The following is a 27397-nucleotide window of genomic DNA, read 5'->3' on the forward strand; positions in this document are numbered from 1 at the left end:
GGTGGTGAAGATCACGCATCTTCCTGGTCCTCCAGTGAGATGCTCGACACCGCGGGTGGTGGAGGTGAATGTTGGCGAATTCTTCCAGGCCGATGCTCGACACCGTTGATGGTGCAGATGAACGGTGTCTAATTACCCAGACCGATGCTCTACACCGTGGGTGGTGGAGATGAATGTTGGCGAATTCCTCCAGGCCGATGCTCGACACCGTTGATGGTGCAGATGAGTGGTGTCTAATTACCCAGACCGATGCTCTACACCGTGGGTGGTGGAGATGAATGTTGGCGAATTCCTCCAGGCCGATGCTCGACACCGTTGATGGTGCAGATGAATGGTGTCTAATTACCCAGACCGATGCGCTACACCGTGGGTGGTGGAGATGAATGTTGGCGAATTCCTCCAGGCCGATGCTCGACACCGTTGATGGTGCAGATGAACGGTGTCTAATTACCCAGACCGATGCTCTACACCGTGGGTGGTGGAGATGAATGTTGGCGAATTCCTCCAGGCCGATGCTCGACACCGTTGATGGTGCAGATGAATGGTGTCTAATTACCCAGACCGATGCTCTACACCGTGGGTGGTGGAGATGAATGTTGGCGAATTCCTCCAGGCCGATGCTCGACACCGTTGATGGTGCAGATGAATGGTGTCTAATTACCCAGACCGATGCGCTACACCGTGGGTGGTGGAGATGAATGTTGGCGCATTCCTCCAGGCCGATGCTCGACACCGTTGATGGTGCAGATGAATGGTGTCTAATTACCCAGACCGATGCTCTACACCGTGGGTGGTGGAGATGAATGTTGGCGAATTCCTCCAGGCCGATGCTCGACACCGTTGATGGTGCAGATGAATGGTGTCTAATTACCCAGACCGATGCTCTACACCGTGGGTGGTGGAGATGAATGTTGACGAATTCCTCCAGGCCGATGCTCGACACCGTTGATGGTGCAGATGAACGGTGTCTAATTCCCCAGGCCGATGCTCTACACCGTGGGTGGTGGAGATGAATGTTGGCGAATTCCTCCAGGCCGATGCTCGACACCGTTGATGGTGCAGATGAACGGTGTCTAATTCCCCAGGCCGATGCTCTACACCGTGGGTGGTGGAGATGAATGTTGACGAATTCCTCCAGGCCGATGCTCGACACCGTTGATGGTGCAGATGAACGGTGTCTAATTCCCCAGGCCGATGCTCTACACCGTGGGTGGTGGAGATGAATGTTGGCGAATTCCTCCAGGCCGATGCTCGACACCGTTGATGGTGCAGATGAACGGTGTCTAATTCCCCAGGCCGATGCTCTACACCGTGGGTGGTGGAGATGAATGTTGACGAATTCCTCCAGGCCGATGCTCGACACCGTTGATGGTGCAGATGAACGGTGTCTAATTCCCCAGGCCGATGCTCTACACCGTGGGTGGTGGAGATGAATGTTGACGAATTCCTCCAGGCCGATGCTCGACACCGTTGATGGTGCAGATGAACGGTGTCTAATTCCCCAGGCCGATGCTCTACACCGTGGGTGGTGGAGATGAATGTTGGCGAATTCCTCCAGGCCGATGCTCGACACCGTTGATGGTGCAGATGAACGGTGTCTAATTCCCCAGGCCGATGCTCTACACCGTGGGTGGTGGAGATGAATGTTGACGAATTCCTCCAGGCCGATGCTCGACACCGTTGATGGTGCAGATGAACGGTGTCTAATTCCCCAGGCCGATGCTCTACACCGTGGGTGGTGGAGATGAGTGCTGACGAATTATTGACGAATTATTAATTATAAGCGGTGGTGAAATCCGTCACAAGTCGCGCTGAGATGTTGGCGTTTATATAGGCGCGGGTCTCGGTAGATCCACCCGGACAGTTCTAGAAGCCGCAATCTCGAAGATTCCCGGACTTGCGCGGACCGCTCGTATTATAAGTAGCTTGTCGTTACACTTATTATACCTAAATGAAAATACTGTTAAATCACAATGTATCTCACGTACAAAATAGAATTTAACTTAAGCCATAATAATATGTACAGCTTGAAATGAAGAAAAAATCTGAGAATAATAATTAATTATTGTCAGTTGTAGCCAGGTATTATCACGGTTATGTCAGGGAATTGTTTTCTTTTAAAGAGTATCAGGATATAACATAGCCATTTGATCCGGTAATCAATTGTTTGTAAAATAGCGATAATTCGTTTTAAATTAAATTTTGGCATCTCAATAACCCAAAAAAAATTCCATATTGTCTGAATTCTAAGATTCCCCCCGTATTTCGCAATATTTTTTTCCAGAAGGCAGTTAATATGTGGTTTTGGAAACTAACTGATTTCCAAATAATGATGGAAATTGAAACTAGGTCTATATAAATTGGATCTTATAAAGGGAAATAACATTTAAGCACCGAAGGCCATAATATTTTTTTTAATTTTCCGTAAAATTATATACCTGTCAATAAATTCGACTTACTTCGATTTCTTTTATGAAACAATAAAATCAATCATAAAATTTCTAATTTCTTGAAACGGAGGCCCTTCAAAAGTTTGATATTCCTCGACAAGGTAAAAAAAATGGAGGAATAATAATTTCTAAGGTTAAAAAAAACATGTCAGGGTTGACCAACGGCGCAACTCGACCGAATGGTGGCCCGTCGCTAATTCGACAGGTAACGGCACATGGTATTTTATTTCTAATAATAAAACACCCCCCTGCCAATGCTCTGCCTCCCCTTTCGTGGAGTAATTCGGGCAGATTGATGGATACTGATTTCTGGAGATGAGAGGATCTCTCGGATGACTTTGTTCAAAGGAGGGGAGGATAATGCGAAAGAGTGGAAGCAATCTATTTGAGATGCTCAGAGCTTTATATAATCTCGGATGAAAATAAAATCACGCTGTTTCATAACAGGGTTCTCCGCAAGGGTAGCCACAACCATATTTATTGTCATATTCCTTGCTTCATCTACATGCATACATCCTATCTTGTACTATCTAGGTACCCTTCTGTTTTCTAACTCTTTACGCGAGTGGGTATTTGATTGATTTAGTCTTGCTGTATTTTCAGAATGTCCCCGACTTCTTCCACCCACCATTGTTTCATGATTTTGTTTTTTGCTAGACAAAACCCCCCTACAATCAACGTTCCTTCTAATTTTTTCGTTGTGTGCAGCTCATCAACTTATCTGTGCAAGATATTAAATAAAGAAAGAGGCGAATGCGCAAATACGGGCATTCGTGCGTAGGTAAAATTAAGTCATCAAGAATGTACCCCAAAATAATAAAATACTTTTTGAAAATATATTGGTTATGGATGTTATAAAAATCTGGTGACAAGTTTCTTCCAGATGTGTGCGGACAATTTATAACATATGTGCTGCCGCACACGCTCACCCCTTAGGTAGACCTTAGACATTGCCTACAATAGATCCTTAGATTCAATTCTGGATAGTGTTCTTTCACCAGGACGTTATTTACGAAGCTGTAAATTCAACCAACCAAGTAGCTGCAGCGGCATTGTAATATTAACCATATTTTGCTTCTAACGGAAAATAAATTGATAAGTGATTTCCATGAAATATGTGTTTGATAAAAATGACAATATGAATGCTGGGTTAGGTGGCGCAATTTAATGTACGCACCCGCCCGGCAAGCGACAGATTCTAAGTTCTAAAAAAATGAATATGTATGTCCTCGATCCAATACTGATCCAATCGCTCCGCTCATTCTCGGCAGGACTGCTAGACAACTTAGCTTGGTCAAGTCACAATCTCATCTTAATATTTCTCTTGTAATTCTTGTAACTTTTTTCTTTATCTTAATAAAATTTTAGCAGCAACACCAATTGGCAGAGTTGTGATATGTACCCACTCGGGTGCTGCCTAATAATTTTTATAAAAATGTAGCTCCCTTAATAAATAAAACTAGTCTTGACGTGTACGGTGAAGTAGGAAAGCATGTGTTTCCTTAGAACGTCGTGGGAACGCCATGTCCTCGATATCGTCACATCGTTGACATTTTTTTCACATTTCATGATAACTGTTCGTTCCTACAACTCGTTCTGAGTTCAACAACTCGGCTATGGAATGATTTTTATTTATTTATTTATATTTTACATGTATATTTACAGAATAAAAATATCCATTAACAAACATACATTATACAATCATAATTGCCTAATTAGCAATTTAAATTTAGTGATGTGCAGGTGGAAAATGTCGATGTCAGAGGCTAGTGAGTTAAGAAGGCCTATCATTCTTCCGAGAGGCATTGCTGATGGTAAGTTAGTCCTACATCTCGGAAGAATGAATGGTTTGTGTCTACGCGCTCTTGCGAAGTTATCAGGGACGTAAAATAAAATTTTATTCAAAATTTCTGGATTGTTGATGTGACCGTTCAACAAGTTATAGGCCATCATCAGCAACGCAGCTTTCCGCCTGTTGACAAGACTATCGATACCTAGCATTCCGGAAAGGAAGGCTGATGGGTATAAATAGGGATAGTACCCGAAGTCTCTAAGATAAAGATAACGTAGAAACTTCTTTTGTACTTTCTCTACCATAGAAGTGTACGTTGCATCCCCTGGTCCCCATATTATTGAGCCACTTTCCAAAATACTACGTACTAGGCTAAAATATAGCAAGCGAACCACGGCAGAGCTGCAGAAATGCCTGGAGTTACATAGCACAAATCCAAGCATTCTCAAAGCCCTGCTGCATATCGTTTCAATATGAACGTGAAATGTTAAGTGTGGGTCAAAGGTTATTCCCAAATCTTTCGGTTCAGAAATATGTTTAAGAGAACATTGGGACATCCTATAGTTGTAATAAATCACAGTGTTTGCTCTAGTATAGCACATTATGGCGCATTTCTTAAAATTAAAACCTAATTTGTTAATTTCACTCCATACCACGATAGCATTTATGTCTCTCTGGAGCTGTGCGCAGTTTTCTAAGGTCCGGATTCTTAAAAATAGCTTCAAGTCATCTGCAAATAACAAAAATTTCGCAAACTTTATAGCATGATGAATGTCATTAATAAAAAGGGAAAAAAGTAAAGGACCAAGATTAGACCCTTGAGGAACCCCAGAGTTTGTGGGAAAGTACGACGAGTTAGAAATACCATACGTTACGTATTGCTGTCTACTTGATAAATAGCTTGCAAATAAATTTAAAATTTTTACCGAGAATCCAAAACGGTCTAATTTATTTAAGAGTATCAGCGGGTCTACGGTATCAAAAGCCTTTGCGAAGTCGTTGTATGAGACGTCAACTTGGTTGTTACCGTCAAGAGCTTGAGATACATATTCCGTAAAGACCATCAGATTTGACACAGTTGATCTGCCAGATCTAAAACCATGTTGTTCGTCTATTAAATAAGGTTCTACTTGGGCGTAGATATATTTATGAATTATTAGTTCGAACAATTTTGCCGGAGAGGAGAGGATCGCTACTGGTCTGTAGTTAGAGACCAAATATTTATCCCCATCCTTATACAGTGGTGTAACTTTAGAGATCTTCCATAAATTAGGAAATGTTCCCGTGCTAAGTGAAAAATTAAAAATGTAAAGTAGGGGTATTAATAAAGGCTCAATACAACCCTTTAATAAAAATGACGGAATATAATCAGGTCCAAATGACGTTTTCGCTTTGAGTTTTTTAACTGCAGCTAACATATCAGATTTTGTGATATTAGGAATATCAACATTCTGCGCTGCTGATGATGTATAATTCCCCGGTTTAAATGAACTTAAATCCGTAACTTGCTGACTGTAAACCGATTTAAAATAGTCCGCAAATGCTTCGGGAATATCAATTCCCGAGTGTGATTGTCCATTCCAAGTGACATGGTCGACAAACCCACCATCACTTCTTTTGGATGAGACATATTTCCAGAACGACTTGGGATCAGATTTGATGTTTTTTTCAATGATATTAATGTAATTTGTATGGGCCAATTGCATACTGCGTTTAACTTTAGCTCTAAGACAACAAAACATTTCACGTTCTCTTACTAGTCCAGTTTTCTTCCATTTTCTAAAATGTCTGAACTTTCGCTTTATATCACTAATAATTTCATTGGAAAACCATTGAGGATACTTTCTTTCATTCTTCGGAATGCGTTTCCTTTTGAAGCACATATCGAAGTAATTATAAATAGTAGAATAGAAATAGTCTACGGCTAAATTAACGTTATCAAAATTCATCAAAAGTTGCCAATCGTGCGATTGTAAGTGATTATAAATCTGTTTAAAATTGCCATTTTCGAATTTCCACCCGCGCATTTTACTCATAAATTTATTGTTATCATTAACTGGTTCATTTTTACATTTTTTTTTCATATAAAGAAACTCTACGTCCAGTGATGGATGGTAAGGATCTTCGCTAACTAGCGAAGAAATAGACTTGCACACATTCAAATCAAAGTTACTCACAATTAAGTCTAATGAACGTCCTTTCGAATTTAATACAAAGTTTTTGTTTGACATTTGAAACAAATCCAATACATACGAAAATTCAGAAGTAGTGTTTTTGAAATTTAAACACGAGTAGAAATTAAAATCACCTATTAGCAGTATTTTTTTGTTATTTAGTAATTTGTGATTTGAGATAATATTTTCAAATAGGCTAGTATACCTTTCAACAGGTGATGCCGGTGGAATGTAAACAATACATGTGTATATTTTCAATCCATTTAAATTAATTTTCAGCCACATATTTTCTCCGTCAGTCTCGAGATGTTGAAGTCTCTCGGCACGAGGTCCATCGTTATTCCGCCGCAAGGCGACCAGTACTCCTCCTCCTCTTGTCTGTCCTGTGTGACGGTCTCTTCTGTGTATTTCATAGCGCTCATCAAACAGCTGTGCATTATATACACTACTGTTCAGCCAGGTTTCTGTAATTACAATGATGTCGGTCTCTTGCCCTAGCACGCTCATTAGGAAGTCCTGCGATTTTGACCTGAGTCCACGGGCATTCTGGTAGTAGAGAGACGAATGAGTGACATCATCATCGCCATCTAGTCACTTCCGAGCGCTCGGTTCCTTATCTTGGTGAGATGCAGTTTGCGGCGTCGCAGTAGTTTCTCGCGGTTTAAAGTACCTGTAGTGTCGTACCGGCACTCCTCGTGGCCACAAGTCTTCCTGCAGGAGCTTTTCATACAATTCCTCCTTTATTCCGATTCGGAATGCAGCGTATTCCTGAGAGTGTGCGACGAATTTTTGAATTTCACAACCCGTAATTTTATTCACCTCTAAATGCTCACGTATGTGATCCACTGTAGTATCCTTTTCAATCCTAGATATAATTATATTCTTGATCCTTGGAACTACTTTTACATTGGAGGTGATCTGAGAGTTACCGACGATCAGGTTCCTCGCTGTCTGTTGACGTTTTTTGCGTTTGATAACCACCCATTCTTTTTTATTAGAAAGAGCTGATTCCGATTCGAGCTCTGTAGCTGGATTCAACTCTAATTCCGATAATTCCGTTTCCTTTGCGAGGGCGCCACTTGCAGAGGTAGCCGCGAGTTGGCTTTGAATTATTTTGGTAGCCGCTCTAGTCCGTATACGTTCTTTGGTCACTGCGTCGGTCGGCGGGTCAGCGGGAGCATTGCGGGGGGCTGCGTGCGGCGGGGGGACCGTGGCGTTGGCTGTAGCGCCCGCTCTGTGGCGGACGGTAGACTCAGGTGTTGTAGGTAGTTTTGTATCTTCGCCGTTGTTCACAAAATTCACGTTTGACACTTGCCGATTCAAAATTGCCTCCACGCATTTCACACGAGTTAATAGTTCATTAATCATTTTGCTTTGCTGAAGCACAATGCTCCTTAATTCATGGAGCAAGGAATCACTCATATTTAAGCTCTAAAACGCGTAGTAATTTTAAAAAATTTGGCGCGATGTAGAGACGTGTACGTTCCGTGCGATCACATGCATACATCGGATTTGTGGGCCTCTGTGTTTCCTTCCTACTACGACAAGACCCAGGTTCACTTCTTACTTTCCATTAAAATACCCTCTACTCAGCATCCCTAAAGACGACGTGGCTTCCTATGTGGAGTTAATTTAACAATAAAAATAAATCGCCAAGTTGGTCCCCGGGCCTCAGCTTGGTGCCCCGGCGCCCTGCCCGCGCCAGGTGTCGAGCAGGTGGGGGCGGCAGCTGTTCCCGCGCGCGCCGCGCCCCCTGCCCCCTCTCCGCCCCGCGGTCGCAGAACTCGAGGTAAGAAGGGCCCTGATGGCGGGAAACGGGGCCTTTGTCTAGCAAAAGAACTACTCGAGACATGTCGAAAGTTCAAATTCGTCCAAATTGTGCATCAAAAATCCTATTATGGTTTCACGACAAAACAGAACATTAAACAAAAAAGAATAAACAGACGACCAACCTAACCTAACGTAGGTAATCTGTTATTTTATTATGTTCTGTTTTATTTCTTAACCGTAATATAATATTACGAGGATTTCTAAAAATTTATTCTTTCTCAGAATAAACAGACAGCAAACCTTACCTAACCTATTATTTTTATCGTGTTCTGTTTTATCCCGTTTTATATAATATAATATAGCTGTCTAAAAATTAATACGTATCTTTTAAAGTGTTCTCATCGGAGAGTAAATTCCAAGAATACGAATATAATCTTTCAATTCGTTAAATGCCCCCCTCCCCAATGTTGGAAGGCTCGGGAAGACGCTTGAGAAGAGTCCGAACTGGGCGTGACTGCGAAAAACTGACCCGCACCCACTGTTGAGTGAATTGTAGTAGGTAAATAGTCTAATTTTTAATCTGTTTTATAAAATTTGACTTATTTTCTTATTATTTATTTAGATTGAACGCATAAATATATATTTTGTGTAATATTTCGCGAACAGAAACCATAAAAGTGATAATATTTCACGAATCGGATCGGCGTTCTGTTTGCTCGAGTTGAATCAGAACACTTTCTTTACGATCCCGAATGCCACAATAAAATTAATAATAATTTGTGTTCTTCACAGTTGCGTGAATTGAAAATAGCACCACGGTTTTAGTTTCTAGGGTTTCAAGCATGGTTGCGTGACCTAATTTTAGTAGATTTTTCATGTGATCTAAATCTACTTTTTTCTATATCGTTAATGATGGAATTTTCTTTATAGTATTCTTACGTGAATCGAATTTACTACCGCGAACGATATGTATAGAAATATGACCAACATTCTGGACGGCTTAATTTATGGTTTAAATTCCTTTTTATTACTACTACAATATAATATCTGGTAGTAATATATTATTATTCCTTCGGCCAGGAGCGGCCCTGTTCGGATCAAACAATGTCTTCCGCTTGAAAGTTGTGTACGAAGAATCCATTTCCTTTGTGATGTACAACACAGCCTTTCATGCCTTAACATCTGCCGTATTTGAGAGTTTACACGTTATACAACCTTACGTAGGAACTTACGAACCTGAATATGGCGGGAAGACGTTAACTAAAATATTAGCAATTTGATGAAGAACGACAGTTTAGAATAATTGTGAAATAATCAAAACGTTGCTTGAATGACTAGCTATGTTTGCTGACCATATCTGAATTCGCAACTTCCTATTGTGCTTTTCAATTCCTCAAATGATGATGCTATAGTTCCTCTTGCTCAAATTCCTTAAATGATGATGCTATAGTTCCTCTTGCTCAAATTCCTTAAATGATGATGCTATAGTTCCTCTTGCTCCAGTCTACATTTACCATAAAATCTTACTCTTTTCCCCTTCCTAAACAGCCACTGTCATTAAAAGCGGTCGAGCACTATCAAATTAACGTTTAACTTCCGAAGATTTTATATCGATATCCCGAGCACGGTTGCGATGTCGATAGCTAAACCGATATTGACACAAGATGCTAATAGTTTTACGAAGGCAATACTGGTGGATGTCTCATTCCTAAAAGTCAAAACGATTACGTAAAAAATACGAATAAATTGACAATTTTGAGATGAAAAACTAACTATAACATGAATTAGCAGTCCGCATAAACTTTTTGATACTAAAAGTGAATGAAATAGTTAATGGGGTCTTTAGTCACAACTTGTTATATTTGGACAACTTTCGTTTCACTAAGCCCGAACTAGGGAATGCAATCCCGGTATACCGGGATCCCGAAATACCGAGATCCCGCAGACATTTTGCGGGACTAATCTCGGTCGAAAATTTTGCGGGATCCCGCTGGACTGGCGGGATTACAGAGAAGCTTCTACAACTGCATCGACGTCCAGTTCTTCCACATCGGCTCATTGTGAACCTCAACCATCAACAAATAAAATCACTGACCATTTTTCAAGCGAAAACAATACCGTCGAAAAGAGGGTATCACGAATGGTGTCTAAAGATGGTTTACTATTCCGAGTTTTCTGTACCTCGTCGGATTTGCGAGATCTTTTTAAAGCCGGGGATTTTAACTTACCAACATCGTCTAATTCAATCAAATTAATGGTTATGAATTACGGAAAGACACTAAAAATGATGGTTATTCAAGATCTTTTAAAGCTGAAAGAGAGCAACTACAGATTTACCCTCACTTACTCTGAATTACTTCGAGTCCGGTGGATTAAAAGGCACATACCTTCAATTCACTTACAATGCGCTAATGACTATTGTGCCAACCAGCGTGGAAGCTGAACGAGCTTTTTCAGCCGCTGGCTACCTTGTGTCCAATATCAGAAGCCGTTTATCAGATGACACAATTAATACTTTAACTTTTTTACGAAGCTATTTCCAAAATAATGTTTAATTAAACTTATGAAGCTCATTGTACAAGAATATTGTTTATCGTGTGAACGTTATTATTTAAGTTTCAGTTCAATTTCAGTTTCAGTGCCGGCAATCCGGGCGTTTATTTTATTTTCATTTGTGTACATAGATTTCTTTTACCCACCTCACTAGACAAAGTCTGTTCCGAGGCGGATATGTTATGTAAATGTATGTCTTATCTTATTCTTTGCCAATTTATGACTTAAACTTTACCTATGTCTAACTAAAGGTATACCTATTAATAAATCATTTAAAATTTCCCAAAGAACTTGTTTTATTATAGGTATAAATTTAAAACTCTAAAAGCAAGGTTGGTAGATCGAGGTATTAGGTCTTTATTATACGATTGATTAGATATCTAAGTCCACTCTGCTGGATCCCGCAAATACCTGGATCCAGCGGGACTAAGATTGTTCAGTCCCGCAAATACCTGGATTGACATTTTCTTGCGGGATTGCATTCCCTAGCCCGAACCAATGTAACGTCATTGGCCCAAACCATAGACCAATACATCAATGGCCCGAACGGATTCAATTGACCGCGTATACGACTTCTTTCAATTCTAAGAGCCTATCTGACACCGTGACATCTGAGGCCGCGCTTTCAATTATAAGAGCTTATCTGACACCTCGACATCAGAGGCCGTGCTAAAATTTGTCTATCGGCCGTCGGAACATTTTTTATCAATAATTTTTGACCGAGCTTGCAAATATCGCTAACTGACCATAGAGGACGGATTTAGTAAATATCTTATATAGGGTTTCGACCGTTCTAGATACCCAGATGTGGTGTTCATTTTGAACACATCAACAATCAACATAATATGTTTTGCTTATATTATAAGCAAAACGCCAATTAACGTTACACACCATATCGCAAATATGTAAACATATTACGGACGTAATAACTCTGCGTGGGCACTTTTATTTATTTCCGTATGTAACATTACCCCTTTTTAATTGATTCGTTTAACAATAAACGAGGCTCCTTCCCAGCGATGCTTGCCCGACATTTCGACCTCTGCGACACGCAATCAATGCCCCCTCGGTTTAATATCGTCGTTAATAAATTCCTACAACGTTAATTAATTAATTGTTTTTGGCTGGCGAGCCCACCTCACAACGTGCCCTTTTCAAACCTTTGATCTTTATTAACTTTGATTAATTAAACAACGTGATCGGTAGCGTAAGATGCTGGTTTATGACATCATTGTGCATTGGAAAGCATTAAAAGAGCCATCGTCGAGAATCTTTGTAACCAACAATTTTATTCAAATTGTGGTGTAAAAGGACTGCGTGAATATTCCGAAAAGAATACTTGTATTTGGCCTTTTAATTGTAAATTAAAAACTGGCTTCACATTATCCTCCTTGCTTATTTATAATTGCGGTGTAAATATTCGGACCTTAGTCCGAACAGTGAAAAACAGAGTCAACGCAACTATTTTATGACGTTTATAGTATCGCAACTATGTACAATATGTACATTGTACGTGGGTATACCCACTAATACAATTCTAAAAAAGAGTTGAGCTATCAATCCATATGATGTTAAATAAAAGGCTACACTCTGCACTGTTCTGATATCAACAGTTTTTTTAATTGGTTCGCGAACTCACCCCGTATCCGTATTCCCCTAAAGTAGCGCGCTGGGCTGATTTATCGCCAGTGTTTATTAAGTTAGGAGGCAGCAAGCCTCTCGATAAGATTGTTGGTTGGTTGGCAGTAGTATTATAGTTGTTGCCCCTCCAGCAATACCAGGAGACTGCTAATATTGCGGTGGTGGTATTGGTGTTGGTTTGGGTTGGGTTGGGTTGGGGAGGGTAATACCCGCGCACCTCCTCCGCGCTCTGTGCTCCGGATATCCTGTCTCCCGTGTGATTGCTCACTAAACTTCTTCCAAAGTGAGCTTCCAGGCCGCGGGACGGACGAGACTTTTTTCTTTGTTTCGAAAGCCCCCCCATCCGTTTTGTTTTATGGTTTTGACAAGATTCTCATCTAATTCTTTGTCCGACGTGGTTTTGATTTCGCAAATGTCTACCACGGATTTACAAGGATCCGGCCGTGGCTTTGTGCGGTTCATTAGTATAATACTAGCGCCGACCCGTGAAAAATCACGGGATATAATAATTGTAGGGTTTGTGAAATTGAAAGTAATTCTAAAATATCTGCCTCAGGATCATTGCCTTTGCCAAACAAAAAATCTCGTCAATTTTCTTTATATTATATTTATATCTTAATATAATTAATCAGTTTATCACCAAACAAATACAAAAGATTGTTACTTAGACAGTTCAGTTATGTATATTTTTACTAATCCTTTGTAAAAGTCCCTAAAATTGGCGTGAATAAATTAAATAAATAATATTTTTTGTTAACAAATAGAGAGACAGAGATCAGAAATTTCCTCGGGAAATGAATGAGTTTGTGTTTTGAGAGGTTAATTAAAAGTGATAAAAAAACTGTCATATATACCTAACCTATTTAACCTAGCTTTTTTCCCCTCGCTTTTCCTCGACTTACATTATTTCAAGAGTGTATTAATTGCCACTGTCCAGAGTTGCTCGGTTACCGTTTGAGAAGATCAAAAAGGAGCGCCCAGATGGTTCGAACTTGTAGAGCGGATGAACGGAGGAAGGAGCGTCAGTTTATGACGCGCAAGTAAATGTAAAAATGAATGAAGTACGGCCTATAACGATATGACACGATTATCTCAAATAAAATATGCACTATGTATATTCTTCAAGTATTTTGACAACGATGAAATTTTCTATATCGTACCTACCTAGATGACGTGTATCATGTTATGAGTATCATATGTGTACATTTCCATTTTAACCGCAATATTAATCGGTGCTAGTACAAATATAGCATAATAATAATATCTTATCGCATTCCCGCGGTTCGCGTATGATGTATGGCTATAACCTAGAGTATGTTTCTAGACCCCCGTACAATGTATTATAATGTATAATGTGGCGTATAGTTTCCCAATTTGAAACCACACTTTGGGTATTTGATCTACAACTAGAGAAAACTAGTACAGATCCACCCAGACAAAGTTTGCGGTACACTCCTTAATCGGTTTGTCCATCGGCGGTATTGTGTTGAAATCATACACATAAAAAAAAACTTTAGTCAACTACTCAACTATTGGCCACTTTAAATATTATATGTATTATTTAATTATATATGATTTGTTGTTGTTTTTTTAACATAAGTTTGCGGAATTCCAATTTGTGGAATTTTGTGAGGCTGAAAGTTGTTTTGGAAGTTGAATTCAGATCTGGTCACCAAACATGACTAAAACCGTTTGAAGCAATTTCTGATTTTGAGTGGTGGTTTATAAAATACCTGGGTAACTTATCACTGGTGCGAGATGCAAATAAACTATAATATGCAAATAAACTATATTATGCAAACAAACTATAATTACAAATAGGTAACTCCGAAATCAGCTCCTTTGAGTTACATACAAAAGCATACATTTAATTCCTCGCCCGTGTATACGAATTGAATGTGAAATAACGGTCAAAGCCAAGGAGCTTACTGGATTGCCTTTTGCCACGGATGTAGTCTAATACATAACTAGCGTCTTGTTTTCATTTCTGTTACTGTCCTCTTGAAAAAAGTGTGTTTCTTCTTCTTCTCTAAATGTATTATGGTGGTCCCTTTTCACCAACTGTCGTTCGGCATACGCTTTGAGCGTACTCTAAACTAAGCTTTTAAACGTCCTTATGTTCCCGAATTATTATTCGCTCTTTATCGAGGGTAGTCGCTACTTGCCGAACTCGAGAGCTTTGATAAAATCAATTATTAATTCAACGAATCGACGCTCGATTCCTCTCAAATGTTAAATGTTGTTACGTTTAAATGGCCGATCTATTCGTATTTCCTCGAATTATTAATATTAAATCCTGCCAGCGTGGCTCGTATTAGGTTTTTTTTTTTTAATATAAATAAAATCGCGCCTTTTTGATGAGAATATTCGTCTCTTTTAATGTGATTATCCTGCTAATCACTTACAGTTTCAAAGACACTTTCGCAGCTCCCTAATTATATGAGTTCCTACTGGTATGAACATAAAGATAAGTATATTTTTAAATAAATGTTATTATTTTTAATGCTAATGTTTTTGTTCGTTCACTTCATCCTCTGATAAAAAAGATTCTCCAAGCAGCGCATCCCCAAAGATAACATAGGCCCTGAAGGAAGTCGCTGAAAACTCCTGTGTGGAGTGTATGTAAATAAAGTCTATTCATTTTATATTTCATTGTAATCTGCCTTTCTCATAAACACATACGAAAATATAAGGTAGTACTGACAGTACCATTTTATTGTGGTATCTTAGGTCAAAGTGCTAAAACTGCTAAATTCCTCAGAAGAAAGAGTTCGGAACTTATATTATATAAATGTAAATTTGATGTGAATGCGATCTAGCCGGTCGTTTAGGTATATTATCCCTGATTACGACATAACAGACAATAATCAGTGTATCGTTTGTAAATCCATCTCCAATATTGACACGGAGAGTAAATCGGCCGCAAGCCGTCGTCGGTGGTTGGGCGGTAGGATTGGTGGTTGGTTTGATAAGGGTCTCTCCGGGCTTGCGGGGGGCTGCCACGTGGTCCTGCCGCTCACGTGTTCCGCCGGTCGATAGGTTCCCTCCCCCACCGCCCGACACCATTAGGGGATGGGTGAGGCCGGTGCACGATAAATAACCCAAGTCGTGTAATATCGCGGATTCTGCAGACACGCCCGTGCCAACTCGTGTATCTGCTGCTACGTATGAATACGGAGGACGGGGTATAATAACAGTGCAAGAGATAATAGATAACATTACGGCGAAATGTGATTGTGATTCTGTTGCACTCATTTGTGCACACGGTATGTTATAATTTATAGTAAATAACTATAAACCGTAGTTCTCACAAGCTTATGTTTTTTTTTTAATAAGTTTTGTTGTTTGCGACTATATAAAACATGTTAACAGACGAAATATTATGGTGTATTTAAGTATCACAATAATCTCCTGTTGCGGCGTGCTAAAGTTATTTAATTAGGTGCCTCTTCTATGTCGTTGTTAGTGCTTTTTTAGAGTTTATTCACTGACCTCTTTCAGCCAGATTTTAATTCTTGAATTGTACTCGTCAAAATTTTCTATTCGTTTTACATCTGGGGAAAGATGTCGTGGAGTTTTGTTGCAGAATAAATGTAGCTTCTTTGTCCGAATGTGGTTTTATAAAGCTGGCTCTACACTCGCGCGCGAAGTCGAGCCGTGAATATACGCCGCGATCCGCGCGTGAACTGTGTCCATCCACACTTGCAAAGTTTCAGTCTTGTTCGCCGCAAACCCTTTGTCACCGGCCAAAAAACCGACAAAAATCGGGGAATGGCGCGAAGCGCGAATGCGAAGATTGCGAAGGCGTGAACAAGATCCACACTCGTGTTTCGCGGCCTTCGCGGCCGTTCGCGCCGCGAGTGTAGAGCGCGCTTAACTTGGAATTTTTTTTAGTAATGTCGATTCGATCTAGTGTGATGAATAGGGGGTCTAGTAAAGGATTCCGTATTTTTATGTTTCAATAGTTTATACTTTTGATATATAATTTGTTGTACATTTGGTACGTTAAATTTTTGAAAATTTCAATCGAAGGCGTTCTTATGGGTATCTACTTATGTGAATTATTACTTACATACTGTGAATTATTAGTTCATTGTAAGCATACTTCCTGCGAATAATTATTTACCTACGCCGTTAAATACTTTTACACGTACAATTACATGCTTTTAATAATAATCCTAGATACTTTAGTAAACATTGCAGTAGATAAGTGTATGTGATACATAATATGAGTAACTAATATAAAAGTATTAATATAATTTGACAGCTTCAGCTATTGGACTAACGTTAATTTTTGCAGATCCGTAGTTAAATAGTTTCATCAAATAAAATAACTCTACTAGATGAAAAACCGTATTAAGGTATGCTTGTATTATAATATTGGTGTATTGTATTGTACAAATTATCCGATATAGTAATTATTGTTATTATATTGTTTTAACCCCTCCAGCGTTTTAGGGTCATATATGACAGGGCGTCCATATTTTAAACAAATATTTTTACATTTGTTTCTATAGAAATAATGATTCTTTCCAGTTTGCCTCAATATTTTTACTGGAATCCATTAATCGTAATTAGCGGTTTAACTTTAAAAAATATTTCTTATTTTTTGTTGTATTAACGAGATAAAAGTGAAGATACAGTTTTCTTGCTAATTCCCCAATCAAAACGAACGTATTTTCAAAATATCCAGTTCTTTTTCAATTTTTTCTATGAGTTAAGTAAAAATGTGGTTAGCGTTTTTGACAACTTTTTTCACGTTTGATATTGAAATTTTATTATTTAGAAATAATAATGTTTATTTTAAATGCATACACCGGAAAGATAATTTTATGTAGTTTCTAAAACATAAGATCAGATGTACATAGCGCATTTGAAATACACAGAAAATATTGCAAACTGAACAAAAGTGATGAAAGTACTACTACTAGGGTTAAGCGGTTGCACAATACACTCGCTTGGAGTTAAAACGTTACAAAAAACTCGATTTGATTGATAGAGTGGGGAGTAAGATCCAACTTAATAGTTTTCAAGTTTTTTGCACCCTTACTTGAGCTACATTCTTACGAGCTTGCAAGTGTCGGAAGAAGCCAAGGTTTATATCCCTGCTCCTGACGCATGACAGCCTGAATTATATAAATATATCAGTTCGCTTCTCCCCTCGCGGCGCCCGGCCTAACACCTGCCATCCGACGAACACGTACCCTGCATCGGTGGTCAGCTGGCACGCGAGACTCCTTGAGATAATACAACTCTCTGAGGTAACCCGCGACCATAACACCGTGTTGGTAACCAAATAAATTGTGTTATAGTTCGAACTCGAGGTTGCTTGTTATAGAGATCAAATATAATATTCGAACTTCGTGGAAAAGCTCGCTCTTGTCGAAGCTCTCTAAATGGATTCACCACACATAAGCTTAGGTTTACGTGGTTAATATCACGTAACTTATCTCACGTAATAAAAATCTAAGAATTATATCATAACTACCGCAGACCCGTTAAAAATCACGGGATATCATAATAATCGTTCGATTTGTGAAACATCAAAAAAATAATTAAGAGAGATGGTCATAAATTAACCTTTTGAAAGAACACCGTTAGTAAACTTCAATTATGATGTTAAAAATCATTAGTGATCAAGATTTAGATTTGTCAAAAATTTTAATAAAAGTAATACCCATTTCAAATTTAGAACCATTATTTATATAAAATAATTTTGGTACCTACCTTAGGTTTGGTTCCCCACAGTTAGTTCCAATTTTTTAAATTAAATTCATTGAACGTGAATAATTTTACCCATTACATTACGCAGAAATATTTATACTAACCTTAATTCTTTAATAAAAAAAATTAAAATAAATGTGAGGATTCAACAATTGATAGTTTGCAGTCATTATTGCACCACACCCATAAAGGTGCATCAAAAATGAATGCACCTGCTATAAACTTCAGGTTATTCACTTCAAATTAAAATTTCTTCAAGGTTTTTGAGTCTATTCTGTCTTCCGGTTCGAATTTAAACTAAATTATACAATGGACATTCAAAATTGAACCGAATAATTAAAATGAAAGAGTCGCTGTTGTTTTAATGCCTGAGCTGTCCAAGTTCCAAATCATCCAGTTTGAGATCTTTTGGGCAGATCTTTACGGAGCAGGTGTGTTCGAAGCTTGCAATGATTGAACGTTGACCAATTAATTGAAGACTCAAAATGCTTTTTATAATAATTTAAAGCAGAAATTCAAAGTTAGCCGACGGGGGGCTTTATAAAATACAGTGGTGTTTGAGATTTTATTTTACTAGCTTTGCTACTCGGTTTTACCCTTCGCCCTAGAATAGATTTTGATGTTAAATTTCAACATTATTTTCGAAATATTTTTCTTATTGATCAGTCGAAAAATACGGAACAAACAGTTTGACACTTTTTATGATTTTACAGTGAAATGGACATTACAATAGCTCGTGATTGAAATGACGTTACCAACTTTTGCAACTTTGTATGACGCCAGAGTTCACCGTTCGATGTATTGGCAGTGGTAGGTTGAACAAGCAATTAGGCATATTTATTGCGACTTTCTGTATAAAGGGTTAGTTTCCTGGTATTATTTGGGTTGTTTTTTTGTTGAGAATACAATAACATAACAGTACAATATGTGCACTGTTTTCTTTTCCAAAGAGTGTTGAGAATGTTATCGAGGGTGCATACATAATGTGACCGTACTTCCCGTTTATATTTTTATCCTGAACGGGACTGTCCCGATTTTAGGAACTCTGTCCCGAAGGAAAGCGTCACGCGGAAATGTCTCGTTTTCAGAAAGCGGGCCATTCACGACAATTGAGGCCAAAATATCATCCCAACTATTGGATGTCGTCATAAAAAAAACCATTTTTATACCTCATTTGAAAGACAACTTATGTCGCCATTTAGGTAAGCCGTAAGGACCTTTTGTCTCCTTGACTCCCATGCAGACCATGAAACCTGCATTTCTGTTAAAAAATACTTCTATATTTGTTAATGTTGGATCAAATTCACTCGGAGTTAGATAAAATTGACCTTACTTTGGGTTGCAACACACTTCCACTGTTTTGTATTTCTAGTAGGTATCGTGGATCCAATGTCGGTATGTCATGGTACCGGTGGCTTTTAAGGGTGGTGGGGGGAGGGCGTTATTGTAATTCTTATTAAAATTTTAATTCTACTCCACTTTTTTTGAAACCCCTGCAAGGTTCTTTAAAAATTTTCCATCTGTCTATATTAATTATTTTGCGAAATGCGGAATTCACTGAGAATAATTGCAACGGCAGGTGGAAGCGACTGAATTTAAATTGCGCCATGTTCGAATATTACCACGAACCTTCGTCTTGCAAACTCTTTTCCAGTGAGAATAATATATGACTACCTACGTAGTGATGTCAATTAAAAGTTTTATAATCTATGAAATGATGTAACAAATTTCACGATTCATGATATACTTGTATGGTGACATAGAATTCAGTTGAAGCTTTTAATCTGAACTTTCGATGGGTTGAAGTTTGAGGTCACTTTTTGTATTTTTTTTATTTGGATGCTATATATTCGAGATTAGTGTTTAACTTCCCAGTTTGGCAAACGTCTTATATTAATTAACGATAGAACCTATGCGCAAGCCAAATACTAAGTTTGGTGATCGCGCTTTCGGAGTATCTGGGCCGAAGGCTTGGAATAAACTCCCTCCGGAACTAAGATCCATAACAAGTCCAACAGAATTCAGGTCTAAACTAAAAACTTACCCTTTTAAGCTGTCGTACCCTTAAATTAAATATACCAATCCTAAGAGAAAGTCCAGTTATATTCAATTTTTCAATTAAGTCCTAAATCCTGTATCTAAATTTCGCCAATAAACAATCAGATAATGTTAATTAAGTGTTAATCTCAAGTGACCTACCAGGTAAGTATTGTACTGTATATTTTCTCCATAAATAGATAAGTAATAACTAAAATATGATAAGGACTTTGGTAAATATCCAGATTTTTTTTTAATTATTGTTTCTTTACATCAACGAAATACTGGACAAGTTTTATAGCCACAAATTATTTTAAAACACTTATCAGTTTAATAACAATGAAAAACAACTATTTCGGTCAACTGAAATAGAAAATAATGCATGTTAATTAATACCTAGTTATTTCGTTAAAATTGATTATTACGTAGCGACCATTATTATCAATCAATTTAGTTTCTCTTCTTTTATTTAACCCAAACTAAGAACCTAAGATATGTGCATAGATTAAAAATGTAATAAAATAATATTGAATCGTCTCTTCCATCAATCGGCTTTATCCATTGCACAAAGTGGCCCCAGCTCCAACAGTAAGCACTCTACACGATAATACCACATCCCGTATTACCTTTCTTTCTGTTCGGGGCGCGAGGGACAGGGGCGGGGGCTGCGCGCGCATATGTTCCGCCACCTGTGCTGTCTTCCTGCCGGGGCAACTTGGTCCTTAGCGCGCCTGCCCCAGGGGTTACATTGCCCCGCGAGAGCCACCCCGGGCGAGGCCATCGAGTCGGCTGGTCTCACGTCCCATCCCGTCACCCTGTCAGTGCAACGCGAATACCGGCCGCGGGAAGTTACCGAAATTGCCGCTTCAATTCTAACATACCACTTTTCTCACGATGCATTTTTTGAAAATCGAACACCAAATCTTAAATTACGTTCCCACGTTTTTAATGTTCGAAAAAAACACGAATCGATTGTGTTACAAAAAAATCTGTGTTTTGTGAATTTTATTCAGTTTTATAAAATTGTATAATAACTAACATGAGGTGTGTTCTAATTTTGTTCACTTATGATTTTTTTTCTCCCCGTTTCGAAATCGGGTATTTCTTTTGAATCGCAGTGCACAATAGCACCAACCGGCGCGGTGTATTTCTACGAAAATTACCGATCTCGAAATAATGCTCTTTATGCATTGAACAAAGGTTTGAGAAATCCTTGTGAGAAGCATTCGGAAAAGGTGTATAATATTTACTAAATATTCTGCATTTCTGCAACATTTAAATTTGATATTTCTGAAATATCGTAAATTAAATTAATTTGTTTTTTTTGTTAGACTAGAATTTTCAGAAAGTAAGTTAAAAATTAATTTTTATTTTGGAAGTGTTATATTTTTTTTTTTTGTGCGATTATAAACTTTACCGGTTATTATCCCAGCCCCTTCAATATCATATTTATGGACCTCAAAAATTTAACATTTTATTTTACTTGAATTTTAATTATTACCGCTTTTCAGATAAATGTGAAATAATTTGAATAACTTAAACCTCATTTCTATAAAATAATTCCGATTTTCTCTGTATGTTTTCATGATTTCGAGATTATTATTTCATAATTTGACTACAAATTAAAATGAAGATTTTGGTACCAACTACCAAATCCAGTTGTTTTATTTTTTTTCTAATATTATAAATTAGCATCAAATGAATGTAAAGAAATATTATTATCATATTAAATTAAAATACGATAAAACACTGTCGCCATTCGCGTCTGTCTATTTGTGCGCTTAGTTCTTCTAAACTACGCCGCGGGTTTTTCACTAGAGTTTATTGAATTTCTTCCGGAAGGTTTTTATAAATATACGAGTATAATACAAGCATATTATATTTATAGAAAGTAGAGAAAAGTCGTGCAACGCCGGGAACAGGTTAGCTAGTTAAATTATATATATAAAAATCAACCTGTAAAAAAAAACTTTTTAAAAAATATTGTCTTCTATTTTTATTAATATATGTAGATATTAAAAAAAAAGGTATATGTATATTATTTTTGTTTGGTTTGACTGATTATAATTCCTCCTATAATATTCCTCCCCAGGGACTGGAATCAACCGTGCCAACAACTGAGCCAAATCCCAATTGGGTAGGACTGACATTTATGTCGTATATTAACTGCTGTGGTATGCGTGATTGCCACCAAAAGTTGATAGAATGATCAGATATCGGGAATTGGGTTGATTTCCACTTCCATGACATGAATTAATTCATTCACGAAAACAAAATCGAAATTCAAATAAATGTATTTAAAAATTAGGAGGAAAACTTTTGGTTTTTATGATTTCTTATAAAGGTTTAAAAACACTTGGATAACTGAATTTTTGAATTATGTTAATTTGCTCTTTCTTTTCCATAATTTTAAAATTTAATTTTTTATTTATATCTCATAACTGTGTTTTGTCTGTAGACTTTGACTGGTTACTATATCGCCATCCGGTTGGGTAGCGTTGTGAGGGGGGTTAAGATAGGGACTGTAGGAAGATATTTATTAATAAGGGTTATGATTCTTCGTGGTTTCTACCCAGATTATATATAAGGGCGACAAACAGATACAGGTAGCCTGTGGCAGAGGGTTTTGATTACAAATGAGATTAAAATGTCTTCTAATGAAGAAGGTGTGTTGAAAGAATATACGCATGCGAGTTGATTTAACAAGACTTGAACAACATTGTAAGATGATTTGGCATGACCAAGTAAACATAAGAGTTTGAATAACACAAGTTTATGTATAGATGTGAATGACGTATGGATTGTATAGGTACCTATCAGGAAAGAGCTGTGAACTGAAGCGGTGTGATAATTACCAATTATTTTAACTAAGGCTTAACATTTTTTACTGGCTAAAATTTTCAGAAAAATTGTGCTAAAAACTTACCGTCTATTTTACAGTATATTCAGGAATATTGTGAGACAAGAATTAGGCTGTCAGGATACCAACCCAATATCAACTTGACGAACTTGAACATCTCTTTAGCCAACCTTAAAAAGTAACCGAAATACCAGCCCTTAAGTGGCTTATAATAATAATAATTATTTATATTGATGGTCTCTTTATAATTTTGTTTGATGTTTTCCAGAAAACCGGCTCTCGCATCAAGATCTTCTCCAACACGGCCCCGCAGAGCTCCGACCGCATCATCCAGATCATCGGTCGCCCCGATACCTGCGTGGAGGCCATCAAGGAGATTGTCAACCTCATCAAAGCCGTGAGTTCACTTTACTGCTGATCATGCCATTAGAAGATTTGGTGAGAAATACCTTCACCATGTTAGATTTACTATCATTACGGGGCGGTACTTGGAACGTTTTGGAGAAACTCAAACCGTCGGGCGCTTGTGGGGAAGTTACCACCGTGTGGGATCCATCCAACCCTGAATAATTGGATTGCGGACTTACTCGTGGGAAGAACAATTCAAACCGTAGTTGACAGCTCTTTTTCCTCTCCGCACCAAATCAATGTGGGGGTGCCACAAGGATCTGTGTTGTCGCCGACGCTGTTTCTGTCGTCGTCAACAATGTCGTTGAATGCGCACCGATTCATTGCTACGCTGACGACTGCACTGTTCATGACAGTTATCCTTTTGACAAACCCCCTTCCACTTTTGATGTCCATACAGCTCGGGAAGTTTTGAGACAAAAATTTAACCACCACCTCGAGAAGGTTCGTGCCTGGGGTAAGGCCAACATCTCAAAAACCCAAGCGTGTCTGATTTCGGCAAAGAGGGAGATCAATGACTGTCTGGTGCAATTTGATGGAAGCACCCTCCCCAATAAAGACTCCATTGAAATGCTATATCAGGAGTAAGTATATCAGACCGGCTCAAGTATCGGGGCTCTGGAGCCACCTCTGGGTTGGAGCCCGACAATACTTAATAAACGCACTTGATTCTGTTCAAAGGAGGGCGGTCCATCTTATCGACAATCCATTGTCCGACCAACAGACCGATTGCTATCTCTAATGCACAGACACAATGTGCGCTTGTTGAGTCTGTTCTACGGTTATTTTAATAGAGCCTGCTCTAAGAATGTAGCACCATTGATCCCCGGTGTATAGGAGTATGTGCGTGTAACTCGACATGCATGAGCAGAACACCCGTTCACAGTTGATGTTGGCCCGTTTTTGTGTTAGACAGCTCATATGTTGAACGAGTTACTGGCATCTGTTTTTCGTCCATATAATCCCGGCCTCAAGACCCGCTCTAATAAATCCCTTCTTACAGCCCCTACTTTAACCCGCCCCATGATGCTGCCCACCCGGGTGACGACATAGCTCCCCTGTCTCTACAATGTACAGACAGGGGCGCCCTTGTGAGATCAGTTGAGTGGATTATTATTAATTTTATGATAACACATTTCTGGCGGGTATTTTTTGCCCTGGCACTACGCTGTCTCCGGGCGAAAATAAAGGACCCGCGCGAATTTCTTTAATTTGATTTAAATTGCTATGACTTCAAAAATATTTTAATAAAAATTTCTATATAGTAACTCAGCATAGCCCAGCTAATCATGAGCATATAGTTGGGACCGTTACAAAGAGATTGGTATATAATATTCAAAAAACATAGAATAATTCCGTCTTTTCTGGCATTGAAATGAGGCCGGCGCAAAAGGCAGAACTACCCATCCCGGCGTTAAGCATCAATCGACCAAACGGGTAGAACTGCCTTTCCCGGCCGAAGTGTGATAATATTGCTCTTGCTCAGTACAGATTGGAAGTAATCATTCATTGTCCACATCATATTTAATAGCGCTCTTCTTGCCTATTCACCAAGATGATTGATTAATTTTTTGAAGGTACCTCATCTCTTCCTTAATAGTAACGTCTAGTTACCTTCTTTTCTAAAGTGAAGTCATTTGAGATCCGTTTACAAGAATTTATCTCTTTTCAGACCCCTATCAAGGGAGCAGAGCACAACTACGATCCTCACAACTACGATGATTTTTACGCCGAAGAGTATGGTGGCTACGGAGGGCAGAACATTCCCGGAGGAGCCCCCAACCGGCGTCCCCCTGGCCCTCCCCGCGGTAACGGAGAGCGCAATTTCAACAGCCCGCGCCCCCCTCTACCCGGAGGCGGCCCCAGAGGCGCCAACTTCGGAGGCCCACCCAACCGAGGTTTCGGGGGCCCCCCTCCTCAGAGGAACAACTTCAACGATGCCCCTCCGAGAGAAAACTTCGGCGGTGGCGGCATGAGCTTCGGCGCTGGAGCGAGGAACGACAACAGCTTCGGCCCTCCACGTGATGGCGGCTTTGGAGGCAACAGGAATAACTACAACAATGGGGCTGGAGCTCCGCAGAACAACGGCGGAGGAACCCTGGAGACTCCGGCGCCTGTTGGCGCAGATGGAGAGTTCAATCCCAACATGACCCAAGTTACCATTCCTAAGGATGTAAGACACGCCATTTTTTTTATTAACATATTGTTTACATTACAGCTCAGCCACTTATGCTGTGAAGAACACACATTATCTGTTTGACAAAAGAACAAGGTGATGACCCAAAATAAACTCTGATTACATTTTCCATGTCATTTTATTCATACTCGAATAATTTTTTTTTGCTTCAATGAGAGACCATTTTATGACTCATTTAACTTAATCTTACAAGACATGTAACTAAGGGGCGAAAAAGTTCCTTATCATTAAATATGGTTCAAATAACAACTTTTTTTAATATAGCTAAATCACACCAATGGCTGTTGTTTTTACATGAATGAAATAAAATTTAAATCTCTATTTAAAGAAAGAAAAAATTATTCTGTCAAATCTAATATTTACTTCCGCTTCCAGCTGGCCGGTGCCATAATCGGAAAGGGCGGTTCAAGGATTCGCAAGATCCGTCAGGAGTCGGGAGCCGGCATCACCATCGATGGGCCACTTCCCGGAGCCAACGACCGCATCATCACCATCACCGGGCAGCCGCAGCAGATTCAGATGGCGCAGTACCTCCTGCAGCAGAGGTATTAAACTAACTAACCATCACGCCGTTTCTCTACAGGAGTAGGATAACTCTGTCTTGACACATACTCCTTTCTTCATTCACATTCATATATCGTATACAAATAAACAATACCGGCCAAATGCCAAAAATCTAATTTGGAGATAAAAAACATTTCAGGACATCGAAGCTATGCTTTGGCGGGAGTATTGGAAATTGGCAGTATTTTATTCAAAATATCATCTATGTCAGTTGTCTGGTATTGCTGTGCGCGATATCTAGTGGTAGAATAGTATGAACCAAGTATGCAGACAGAGGCGGAAAATGCTTCTCTGTTAAATTTCATAATAACATTTTTAGACTGTATGATGCTGTTGACGATATACATGACATGACCAGAGGTATTATTATTATAAATACATATATGTATCGCATCATCACTCTAAGGCTATTAGTACATGGAGATACTTACAAACGACTTGAGGTTTTTGTTTTTTTTATTTAGGAAAAAAACAGTCATTTATATATTTAGCATAATCAGAAATTATTTACAATATTGGACCAATAATGTTCCATTAATTCTAGTCGTTGATTCAATACTTGCACCTATACAATAGGTTTGTGCGCATAGTATACGCATTGCTCGTGAGTATCCGCCATACTATTTTGCTAGTGTTCGTACACAACGCGACGCGACGACAACGGGTTTGCCAGTTTATTACAAAATAGTCATTCATTACCTTGCCACAAAAATTATTTCATTAAAAAGGCTAATTAAATACTGCTAATTTTATTTTTTCACAATGCTTTGCGCGTGTCTTTGATGATTTGAATGTAAACATGTCTATAAAATGACACATGATGTGTACCACAAAAAATTGTATTACAACTATTTGTGGATTGCATTAAATGCAAACAAAAATATTATATTATGAGCAATGTGCAAATGTGTTGACAAGTTTTATGTGTTTTATATTTGAATTTAAATATTCCATCTGATTAGTTGCTTGCATGCTTATTCAAGACTATGAAATGCATTTATTCGTCCTTTTGCTGTATTGTTTCTACGTTTTATTTCTGGTTACGCTGTTTCGATTGTATTGTAATAAGTAATAACAAATAATGTTTACTACTCTTCTGCTTCTAATAATTTAACATTTCATTGTTACGTACTTGCATTATAGTGTAAAATATTTTACAAATTTCTTTTAACAAACTGCTTGCAATAATTCTAATTCTCCAATATAAAGCTGTGAATAACCTCAAAT

General features: G+C 38.6%; 1 protein-coding gene across 3 annotated transcripts in view; it reads left to right on the plus strand.

Annotated features, from left to right (window-relative positions):
• Nucleotides 1-27397, plus strand: part of HnRNP-K (Heterogeneous nuclear ribonucleoprotein K) — a 129328-nt gene that overhangs the window by 99828 nt on the left and 2103 nt on the right. For all 3 annotated transcript variants that reach the window (XM_089638781.1, XM_089638782.1, XM_089638783.1), the window contains 3 exons: nucleotides 23270-23398; nucleotides 25082-25582; nucleotides 25982-26151. In XM_089638781.1, the coding sequence (XP_089494907.1) occupies nucleotides 23270-23398; nucleotides 25082-25582; nucleotides 25982-26151 (800 nt within the window). The remainder of the gene's footprint in view (nucleotides 1-23269; nucleotides 23399-25081; nucleotides 25583-25981; nucleotides 26152-27397) is intronic.

The sequence above is a fragment of the Hesperophylax consimilis genome, chromosome 13 (assembly GCF_061612785.1).
Source record: "Hesperophylax consimilis isolate HC1 chromosome 13, BYU_Hcon_1.0, whole genome shotgun sequence".
Classification (NCBI taxonomy): domain Eukaryota; kingdom Metazoa; phylum Arthropoda; class Insecta; order Trichoptera; family Limnephilidae; genus Hesperophylax; species Hesperophylax consimilis.